Here is a 12,342-nt window from a genome sequence, read left to right on the forward strand (position 1 = left end):
CTAGTAATCTGTCAAAGTTTCATTGCGGTAGTGTTAAAATTGTCATAATTATTCGTTTTTATTCTCAAACATTTGAAATTTCCATACGTCCATAAAATAAAAAATTCTAAAAAGTGTCTTTTTTGGTCCAGAATTTTTTAATTTGGCGGAAATGATAAACATGCTTAAACACGTATACTCTATAATTTTTATTTCTATAGCATTACAATTGTGAGAATTATGATTTTTATTCTGAAAAATTTGAAATTTACGTCCGTCCATGAAATAAAAAATTCTAAAAAATGTCTTTTTTGGTCCACCATTTTGAAATTTGTCGCAAATAATAAACATGTTTAAACTAGTACATTGTCTTAATTTCATTGCCGTAGCGAGAAAATTATCAAAATTATGAATTTTTATTTTCAAAAAATAAAAAATTTCAAAAATGTGTCTCTTTTGGTATACGATTTTGAAATTTGGCGGAGGTAATAAACATGTTCAACCTAGTAAACTGTCTAAATTGCATTGAGTAAAAATTATAAGAATTATGAATTTTTACTCTCAAAAATTCGAAAATTTCCGTCCCTCCAAGTTAAAAATTTAAAAATTTGCCTTTTTTGGTCTACAATTTGCAAATTTGGGGAAAATAATAAACATGTTTCAACTAGTAAACTATTCAAGTTTCATCGTTAAAACTAGTAGAAGTATGAATTTTTTATCAAAAATTTTAAATTTCCGTCCGTCTATAAAGTAAAAAATTCTAAAAATTGTTTTTTCTAGTCCTTTATTGTGAATTTTGGTGGAGTTAATAAACATGTTCTATTTAGTAAACTGTCTAAATTTCATTGTCATAACGTTAAAATTATGAAAATTACGAATTTTATTTTTATTCCCAAAAGTTAGAAATTTCCGTTCGTCCACAAAATAATATATTCTAAAAATTTTATTTTTTGGTTCACATTTTAGAAATTAGGCGGAAATGACAAGCATGTTGAAACTAGTAAACTGTTTTAATTTCATTGGCATGACATTAAAATTGCCAGAGCTATGAATTTTTATTCTCAAAAATTCAAAATTTCAATCCGTCCATAAAATAAAATTTTTTAAGTGTTTTTTACGGTGCACATTTTTAAAATTTAGTGTAGATGATAAACATGCTTAAACAAGTACACCGTCCAAATTTCATTGCCGTAGCGTAAAAATTATCAGAATTGTGAATTTTTATTCTTAAAAATTCAAAATTTCCGTCTGACCATAAAATAATTTTTTTAAAAAGTGTTTTTTTTGATGCACAACTTTGAAATTTAACGTAGATGATAAACATGTTCAAACTAGTAAACTGCTCAAATTTCATTGCCACAACGTTAAAATTGTCATACATATGAATTTTTATTCTCAAAAATTCGAAGTTTTCGTTTGTCCATAAAATAAAAAATTCTAAAAAATGTTTTTTCTAGTCCTTAATTTTGAATTATGGTGTAGTTAATAAACATGTTCTACCTAGTCAGCTGTCTAAATTTCATTGCCATGGCGTTTAAATTGTCAGAATTATAAATTTTTACTCGCAAAAATTTCAAATTTCTGTCCGTCCATAAAATAAAAAATTCTAAAAAGTGTCTTTTTAGGTCAACATTTTTGAAATTTGGCAGAGATAATGAACATGTTTAAACTAGTAAACTCTCAAAATTTTGTGGTCATAGCGTTAAAATTGTCGGAATAATGAATTTTTATTTTTAAACATTCGAAACTTTCATTCGTTCATAAATTTAAAAAATTCAAAAAACTGTCTTTATTTTATTCAACAATTTTAAAATTTGGCGAAAATACTAAACAAGTTTAAAGTAGTAAACTGCCTAAATGTCATTGCCATAACGTAAATATTTGCGGAATTACAAATTTTTGTTAAAAGACGCTTCACTAAAATCTGTCTGTCTTGCTCTAGAACATTCTAAATTAGTAGAGTTGAAAAGTATGTTGAAAACAATAAATACCCAAAATTTTCTCATCATTGCATTAAAATGACCGGAATTACAAATTTTAATGCTAAAAATGGTGGATGCGCCGGGTAAATTTCCCCCAAAACATTTCTAAATAAACATTTTTTTCGATGTTTTCTTTAATTGAAATCCATTTAAAGCCCACACCAAAAAATGCTCGCAAGCGGCAGGTAGATAATCCCGCCATTCCACGTCCGTAATCGCATTTATGCGGCCACGCTTCTCCCGTACCGTCCATGTCTGACCCCATCGGGGCGCAGGTCCACATGCGCGCCGCTGTCTCGCCGAGGCGTTACGCCAGTGCAGCAAACGGTCGAAAGCACACTGTGACCTGCTCGCGAATTCTCTTCTTACTCACGTTAATCAGTGACCGGCGCCTAATTACCAGTGACTGACGCAAAGTGCTAATCAAGCGACGATTGCTGCATTGGTAAGACTCTCCTCCTCTTCTTCGCCGCATCCGGAGCTTTCCGGGCTTCCATACTTGCACTCCGGCGATCGAATTTCCACTTGTTTTGATGCTAGCTTAGTTCTGCGCTGGAGACGACGTCTACTTCTATTCACTCTTGGAATCCGTGAAATGGGGTGGTTTTGGGGTAACGATTTTTACCCCCGCTTGGGGGTGTCTTATGAAAACTTGATCGTGTTATTTTGGGGAGAAATCCATAACGCACTAACAATTCTCTTTATTGGAGTAATGGCCGTGTTATTTATTGTGGACGATTGCCGAAATTGTTTCACGACAAGCACGCAAGTTCGCTACTGGTTTTCGGTTGAAATTTACATTTTCTTTCATTTCTTCGTTTGATGGGACTAAAACTGGACGCCACATGGGGTTAAATTGACACCTGTCACTACTAAACGACAAAATTTGAAGGCAATTTCGACCACACTGTCAATGTCAATCAAACGCTGCCCTCTGGATAAACAAAGTCTTCATTTGCGACGTTTTTTCTTTGTTCTTTATTCCGCAGCAGCGGCGAAAGTTTTTCCTTGACAATTTTCCAAACTTTGAGCAATTAAGAAAATCGTAACAAAGCTCCAACGTGCAAGTTTTCCGGTGATTAAACCAAACATAAGCAAATTTAAGTTGGTGGTCTTGAGCAGTTGGCAATATGCGAACGTGTGTCTAATAACTGTCATTTTCTAACATCTGTCGATTATTTGATAACTTTGTCATTTGTCATATTGTCACCAAATCGAAGGAACAACGGGAATAAACTTGTTTTTGTTATTTTCAGTCAAGATTATATTTTGCGATTACGAAAGTTGCTTGTGGAGCCCTCTATTAATCAAAATTGACATGTATTCATTACAGGTTTCTAACTTATCCGATTTAGGTTGCAATTGTTCACTTCAAGGTCTTCATGAATAAATTTTGGAAATTTGCAGTTACAAGGTTGGCACTATTGTTTCCCCAGAATCTGTCATTTGTCAATTTTGCGCAAGAGTTGCCAAAAATAAATTTTTGTTGCTAAAGATCTAAAATAGTTAAAATTTTAAATTCGTTTTATTTTCGCGGGCTCTTGAATTTTAAGGATTTTCTAAGATTTTACAAAAATCTCTTCAATTTCTGAGAGTTTTCTAAAGTTCTAAAGATTCTTTGGATTCTCTAGGAATCTCTGGGCGATTTTTCAAAAATTCTTGGAGATTTTCTATAAATTTATGACTTATTTTGATTCCATGATTTCTTGGTTCCTTGATTCTCTAATTCTATGATTCTCCGTTTCTCTGGTTTTCTGATTCTCTAATTCTCTGTATTCTCTGGTTCTTGATTCGTTGTTTCCTTGATTCTTTCTTTCCTTGATTCCATAATTCTTTGATTTCTTGAATCAATGAATGGTTTTCTGTTTCTCTGTTTCTCTAATTGGCTGATTCCTTGATTTTTTGTTTCTTCGACTGTCTCATTTTCTGTTTCTCTGATTCTGTGGTTCGCTGTTTCTTTGATTCTTTAATTCCTTGATTTTTTGATTCTCGGATTCTTTGCTTCTTTGTTTTTCTGATTCGCTGTTTCCTTGATTTCTTAATTCCTTGATTTCTTAAATCGTTGATTTCTTAATTTTGTTTGTCTGAATCTCTTTTTCTCTGATTCTTTAATTTTCTAACTCTTTGATTCCCTGATTTTCTCATTTCGTGATTCCCAGATTCTTTAATACTATCATTCTTTCATTCTTTAGGTCTATGATTTCTTAATTTATAGATTCCCTGATTCTCTAATATCTTGATTCCTTGATGATCTGATTTACTGATTTTCTGGTTCTTTGATTTTCTGATTCTGTGATGTTCTGTTTCCCTGATTATTGAATTTATTGTTATTCTGATTTTCTGATTCCTTCTTTCCCTGATTCCTTAATTCCTTGATTTCTTAAGACTCCGATTGTCGGATTCCCTAATTCTCTGTTTTTCTAATACGCTGTTTCCCTGATTTTTTTAGTTCTTTGATTATTTAATTCGTTGATTTTTTGATTCTCTGTTTCTCTAATTTTCTGAGTCTATTTTTCTATGATTCTTCACTTGTCTTACTCTCTGATTCCTTAATTCTCTGATTTCGTGATTTATTGTTTCCCTGATTCTCTGATTCCTTGATTCCTTGATTTCTTGATCCTCGGATTCTATGATTCTTTGTATTTCGGATTCCCTGATTTTTAATTCCTTGATTCCATTATTCAATGATTTCTTAATCCGTTGATTTTCTGATTCTATGTTACTTTGATTTTCCTTAATTTGTTGATTTCTTGATTCCTTGATTCTCTGCTTCACTAAGTCTGGGATTTTTTGCTTCTCTAATTCCTTAAATAATTGTTACCTTGATTAACGGATTTCTTGATTCTCTGATTCTCGATTTTTTTTATTCTCTGATTCTTTGGATCTCAGGTTTTGATTCCTTGATTCCTTTATTTCTTAATTCTCTGATTTTCTGATTCTAACATTCTCTGTTTCATGATTTTTTGATTTTCTAGTTTCTTGATTTTCCGATTCTCTGATTTCTTGATTTTCTAGTTTCTTGATTCTCTAATTCTCTTATTTTTATACTTCTTGATTCATTGATTTGTTGATTACTTGATTCCTTGATTCGTTGATTCGTTAATTCCTTGATTCTCTGATTTTGTGATTCCCAAATTCTCTAATTCTATGATTCTCTGATTCCTTGATTTACTGTTTCCCTAATTCTCTGTATCCTTGATTCCTTGATTTTCTAATACTTTAATTCTCTAATTCTCTTATTTTTTGATTACTTGATTCCTTAATTCATTGATTATGATTCTTTGGTTTTCAGGTTTTCTGATTCACGGGTTCTCTGTTTTTTTTATTCTTTGATTCTTTGATTCCTTCAATCCAATTCTCTGATTCTCTGATTCTTTGATTCTTTGTTTTTTGATTCTTTGATTCTTTGATTCTTTGATTCTTTGATTCTTTGATTCTTTGATTCTTTGATTCTTTGATTCTTTGATTCTTTGATTCTTTGATTCTTTGATTTCTTGATTCGTTGATTAATTGATTCCCTGATTCTTGGATTCCTAGATTCTAGGATTCTTTAATTTTTTTATTCTGTGATTCTCTGATTCTTTGGATCTCAGGTTGTCTGGTTAATTCTTTGATTCTTTGATTTTTTGATTTTTTGATTCTTTCATTCCTTGATTCCTTGATTCTTTAATTCTTTGATTCTTTGATTCCTTGATTTTTTGATTGCTTGATTTTTTGATTCCTTTATTCCTTAATTCTCTGAATTTCTGATTCTAACATTCTCTGTTTCTCTGATTTTTTGATTTTCTAGTTCTTTGATTTTGTGATTCTCTAATTTCTTGATTTTCTAGTTCCTTGATTTACTAATTCTCTTATTTTTTTTACTTTTTGATTCATTGATTTGTTGATTACTTGATTTGTTGATTCGTTGATTCGTTAATTCCTTGATTCTCTGATTTTGTGATTCCCAAATTCTCTAATTCTATGATTCTCTGATTACTTGATTTACTGTTTTCCTAATTCTCTGTATCCTTGATTCCTTGATTTTCTAATTCTTTAATTTTCTAATTCTCTTATTTTTTGATTACTTGATTCCTTGATTCATTGATTCTCTGATTCTTTCGTTTTCAGGTTTTCTGGTTCACTGGTTTTATAGTACTTTTATTCTTTGATTCTTTGATTCCTTCAATCGGATTCTCTGATTCTCTGGTTTTCTGTTTTTTTGGTTCTCTGATTCTCGGTTTCTCAGATTTGCTGATTCTCTGATTCTTTCATTTTTTGATTTTTTGATTCTTTGATTCTGATTCTTTGATTCTTTGATTCTTTGATTCTTTGATTTCTTGATTCGTTGATTAATTGATTTGTTGATTCTCGGATTCTATGATTCTTTAATTTTTTGTTTTTTTTTCGAAATTCTTTTATTTAGTCTTTCTTTAAATCTTTCTGATTCGTTAATTTTCTCATTTTATATTTTTTGAACGTAGGTGTGCCAGTTATTTCTAAATACTCAATCGACAATTTTTCTTATCCCCTCAGTGGCTTGAACTTCTTGGAATAACTTTTTCTTGATAACCCCCAGAGGAACGAATCAAGTTTAGTGCGATCCATTTAATCGAAAATCCCTAAATAATTCAGGCACTGTCTACCAATTTTCCCATCACTTTGGACGCCTTATTGTTGCATTTACTAACGACCGTTTTGTTTCAGCCCCCCTCGATGCTCCGGCCCGTCGCCCGCCGCCTCCAATGCCCCCTCGCCATCTAAACCCCCCCGAAAGAGTGTGATCTCCCGCCATGAACAGCCCCCGCCGATTCCCCCCCAAATCGATATCTCGCCCTCGAAGTGCGGTGTATTAATGCTCCACCAGAATGCGGTCTTCGACATTAGCCACCGTAGTGGCGGTCTTCGGCTTCTGCTCCGGCTTCCTACTCGACGGCTCGACCAACTCGTACTCTCAATTCCGGAAGTGGGGCGGCGGCGCCAACGGAAGCCTGGAGTTCGAGTTCAAAACCGACCAACCTAACGGCCTCCTCCTCTACACGGACGACGGCGGCACCTACGACTTCTTCGAGATCAAGCTCGTCGAAGGGGCGCTCCGGCTGCGCTACAACCTCGGCGGCGGCGCGCAGATCATCACCGTCGGCAGGGAGCTGAACGACGGACATTGGCATAAAGTGCACGTGCAAAGACACGAGGACAGGACCATCCTGACGGTGGACAGTGTTTCGCAGATGCGCACCTCCAGAGGGAAGGAGTTTCATTTTGGGAGGTTCGCCACCAATTCGGACGTCTTCGTCGGCGGGATGCCGACGTGGTACAACACCAAGTTGACGCTGCTGGCGCTGCCGAGCGTCATCTTCGAGCCGAGGTTCGTGGGAGCCGTGAGGAACCTCATCTATCCGGACATCGAAGGCGGCGCGCCGAGGCGGCAGGAGACGAGGCCCAAGGACCACCGGGTAAGCAGATTCACTATTATTTTATACAGGGTGGCCCAAGTATTCTTCTTCAGTTTTAATTTTGCAACAATTCTGAGCCAAATACAGTCGCGAGCAAAAAATGTTGGGTGCGCTTTGTTCCCTCCAATAAGTAATCAAAATATTTAAAGTAGAATCAAAAAAGAATGTCCAAAATTCTGTAGCATTGACTGTATTACTGGTAAAAGAAACGACATAAAAAAATAACGTCGTTTACAGTCGCGATCAAAAAATGTTGGGCGTCAATGTCACTGTTTTTGACATGTTACTACATAAAAATTATTTTTTGATTGGTAACCTATAAACATCAATCAAATCACCAAAATGTTTGCTCGCGACTGTATTGCAAGTAAAAAGTAATTAAATACTTAAAGTACATAAAAAAATAACGTCGTCTACAGTTGCGAGCGAAAAATCTTGGACTTTTTTCTCACTTAAAATGATAATATTTAAGATATTTTGTTTTATTGACGTCTGAAAACCTAAAAAAATTCAATTATTTACAGTTGCGAGTACGCAATTCTGTAAATTAGATACAATACCTACAGTCGTGAACAAAAAATGTTGGGCGTCAATGTTACTGTTTTTGACATGCTATCATATAAAAATTGTTTTTTTATTGGTAACCTAGAGGCAACCAACAAACAATCAAAATTTTTGCTTCCGACTGTATTGTATAAATTAATTAAATATTTAAACTACAATCAAAAATGGATGTCTGAAATTCAATGGCCGTGACTGTATTACTGGATTAAAAAGCGACATTAAAAAATAACGTCGTGTACAGTCGCGAGCAAAAAATCTTGGACTTATTTTTCAGTTATAATGACAATTTTCACAATATTTTGTAGTCGTAACTGTATTATTGACGTATGAAAAACTAGTCATGTTGTTTATTTACAGTTGCGAGCATGCATTTCTGTAAATAGATACGATACCTACAATCGCGAGCAAAAAATGTTGGGCGTCAATGTTACTGTTTTTGACATGTTACCCCACAAAGATTGTTTTTTTATTGGTAACCTATAAGCAACTAACAGACGACCAAAAATTTTTGCTCGCGACTGTATTGTATAAAGTAATTAAATATTTAAACTACAATCAAAAATAGATGTTCGAAATTCTGTGGCCGTGACTGTATTACTGGTATAAGAAGCGACATCAAAAAATAACGTCGTGTACAGTGGCGAGCAAAAAATCTTGGACTTATTTTTCAGTTAAAATGACAATTTTCACAATATTTTGTAGCCATAACTGTATTATTGACGTATGAAAAACTAGTCATGTTGTTTATTTACAGTTGCGAGCATGCATTTCTGTAAATAGATACAATACCTACAGTCGCGAGCAAAAAATATTGGGCGCGTTTTGTTCGCGACTGTATTGTATAAAGTAATTAAACATTTAAAGTACAATAAAAAAAGGATGTCCAAAATTCTGTAGCCTTTACTGTATTACTGGTAATAGAAACGACATAAAAAATAATGCCATCAACAGTCGCGAACAAAAAATCTTGGACTGTTTGCTCACTTTAAATGACAATATTCAAGATATTTTGTAGCCAAAACTGAATTATTAACATCTAAAAATGTAAAAATGTCGTTTATTTACAGTTGCGAGCACGCAATTCTGTAAATGGATACAATATCTACAGTCGCGAGCAAAAATGTTGGGCGTCAAGGTTACGTTGCCATGTTATTACTCTATAAAGATTGTTTTTTTTGGTAACCCAGACGTCAATCAGACGACCAAAATTTTTGCTCGCGACTGTATTTTATAAAGTACTTAATAAAATATTTAAAGTACAATAAAAAAAAGATGCCAGAAATTCTGGAGCCGTAAGAAACAAAAAATAACGTCGTCTACAGTTGTGTGCAAAAAATTTTAGATTTTTTTTCTCACTTAAAATGACAATAATATTAATATTTTCTAGCCATGACTGTATAATTGTCGTATGAAAACCCAAAAATGTCGTTTATTTACTGTTGCGAGCACGGAATTCATATGCAGTCGAGAGCAAAAAATGTTGGGCGTCAACGTTATTGTTTTTGACATGTTACTCTATAAAGACTATATTAGTAATCTAGAAACCTTAATCAGACGATCAAAATTTTTGCCCGCGACTGTATTATCTTAAAGTTATAAAATATGAAAATCAAGATAAAAAAAAACATCGTCTACAGTTGCGAGCAAAAAATCTAAGACTTTTTTCTCACTTAAAATGATAATATTGTAGGTATTTTGTAGTCTTAACTGTATTATTGACTTCTGAAAACCTAAAAGAATTCAATTATGTATTTACAGTTGCGAACACGCAATTCTGTAAATTAGAGACAATACCTTCAGTCACGAGCAAAAAATTTTGAGCGTCAACGTTACTCTTTTTGACATGATTGGTTGTTTATAAATATGAATCAGGCGACCAAAATTTTTCGCACTTGACTGTATTGCGTAAAGTAATAAATATTTAAACTTTTTTTAAAAAAAGATGCCCGAAATTCTGTAGCCGTGACTGTATTACTGGTATAAAAACGACATAACAAAAATAACATGGTCTACAGTTGCGAGCAAAAAATCTTTGACTTTTTCCTCACTTTAAATGACAATATTCAAAATATTTTGTAGCCTTGGCTGTATTATTGACATCTGAAAAACTAAAAATGTCGTTTGTTTACAGTCGCGAGCACAACATGTCACTTTTGCAGCAATTTTGTAAATAGATGCAAAACCTACAGTCGCGAGCAAAAAATTTTGAGCGTCAATATTACTGTTTTTGACATGATTGATTGTTTGCATACCACGTAACATATTATAAATGTCAATCAGACGACCAAAAATTTTTGCACTCGACTATACTGCGTAAGGTAATTAAATTTTTAAAGTATCATAAATGAAAGTCCGAAATTTTGTGACTGAGACTGTATTATTGGTATAAGAAAATAGCCACTCTCCCTACAGTTGCGAGCAAAAAAATGTGAACCTGTAAACGAGCGATTAAATAATTCCTATTAAATATTCAAATTATCAGAACATGACACCCGAAATTTTGTTGTAATGACTGTAACTAACAGAAAATGGCATCGATGTACAATTGCGAGCAAGAAATGTGAACATGCAACTTTTATATCTGAATTTTACATCAATTCTCTGCAGCAGATTAAGAAATTAAATATTGAAATTATAAAATCAAAAATTTTGTGGCCGTAACTGTATTATTGATATCAGAGACAAAATTTGAGTTTTATTTTTGCAGCAATACAGTGAAAATTCTGTTAAAGTATACTCAAAATATCAAAAATCGTTTAGAGTTGCGACTGTAATTTACAATAGCGAGCAAGAAATCTTGGACATATACCTTTTGCTTCTATTGTGTGCAAATATTAAAAGTAGCCTTAAATTTTATAGGAGTGACTGTACTATTGGTATAATATAAAATTCCAAAAAACTTAAACGTCGTCTACAGTTGCGAGCAAAAAATCTTGGACTAGTAAATGAAGCACTAACATAACTTTAAGTGACATTTGTGTTTAAATTTTGCAGAAACTTTTTGTAGTTGGTATCCAGAAATTTTTGTTCTCGACTGTATTGCATTTCTTAAAACTTAACTTGGGCCACCCTGTATAATAAACAAATTTAAGCCTTAAACTGCTAAAAACGTTCAATAAAAATTCCGAAAAAAATTTGAAATTCAAGTAAAATGTGAAAAAATTACCGATTAGCTCCAAAATATTGTAAATTTTCTTTCTTTCTTCATAATTCATCACAAACTACACAATCACATGACCAAAACATTTTTTAATTTCACACTTTTAGTAGTGCATGAAGTTTCCTTCTCTACCTACGTCTAAATTATCGTAGCAACCCGTGCATTTGTGGCCCGCCATATCTGTCAAGTCATGTGAGATGACAGTCAGTGCTACCAACATACTTGTTCGTTTCGAACAAAACGACCAGCCGCTGTATTTATAGAACCGAATGATTGCACGGATTAGTTAAATAGTTAAATGCAATTCTGAAATGACTGCTTGCAATGAGAGAACAAGAAAATCAATGCTGCAGCTAAAAATACCAGCAAAAGATTTAACATTTTTGGGACCGCCGCTTTGTAAACATGTTGGTATTATTGATTCCGAGTGTGATTGGTTGGCAGAACTTTTGACAGTTTTCGCAGCCGATTCAACTTTTATACAATTTATTACGCATTATTAACCCGCGTGACACAACAAAACGCCGACAACTTGATAAATTGCGTCGTATTGTCCCCGTCCGGCGACTAGATTAGAGATTTTTGACGTTTGTAAAACACAAAACGGTCAAGAAACGAGCTAATTGATTCCCACTCGCGGCGGCCTTGGAGTGAGTGCCGTTGGCAGCCCTGCCGGTGTGACAGTTTGAGGTTAATAATTCAGAGCCTGCCTGTTTTTTCTCTAATCAACACGTAATTGAGACACATCGTTGCATTACATGCACGACTAAATTAAATTAAAACTTGAACAATGCGCTTCGATTCATGAAATATAAAGCGACGTTTTCGCCAGGGTTGAAGTTTTTCCATTATGGCTTTTTTGCGTGTTGTCCATAAAAATTATATCGCGCGGTGTGATCTAAATAATAAATGGATTTTTCATTCATGCACGATTATATGCAGGTGAAAAGAAATATTTGCCGAAAAAACGAAGAAATTCGCGGGCCGATGTGACAAATACTGAATTAGTAAAGGCGGGGAAAAGCGGACTAATTCATTTTTAAATTGGGCTCGCTTTGACGTTGTGTTTGTGACGTCATGGAGTGGCGATTGCGTCATTGAACAGTTGGCAATGGAAACGACTTTACGTACAACACAAATTATAAATTTTACAACCGCACGGGAAAGGATAAATCTTGATGGAACTGTGACGTCACGGCTAATGACGTCACTGGAATTTGTG

General features: G+C 33.7%; 1 protein-coding gene across 2 annotated transcripts in view; it reads left to right on the top strand.

The window, feature by feature from the left end:
* Positions 1-2,258: 2,258 nt before the first annotated feature.
* Nrx-1 (Neurexin 1) overlaps positions 2,259-12,342 on the top strand; it is a 45,153-nt gene continuing 35,069 nt past the window's right edge. For both annotated transcript variants that reach the window (XM_088035636.1, XM_088035646.1), the window contains exons 1-2: positions 2,259-2,406; positions 6,648-7,396. In XM_088035636.1, the coding sequence (XP_087891762.1) occupies positions 6,809-7,396 (588 nt within the window). In that variant the 5' untranslated portion in view covers positions 2,259-2,406; positions 6,648-6,808. The remainder of the gene's footprint in view (positions 2,407-6,647; positions 7,397-12,342) is intronic.

The sequence above is a fragment of the Gnatocerus cornutus genome, chromosome 1 (assembly GCF_029298725.1).
Source record: "Gnatocerus cornutus isolate USDA-ARS CGAHR chromosome 1, icGnaCorn1.1, whole genome shotgun sequence".
Taxonomy (NCBI): domain Eukaryota; kingdom Metazoa; phylum Arthropoda; class Insecta; order Coleoptera; family Tenebrionidae; genus Gnatocerus; species Gnatocerus cornutus.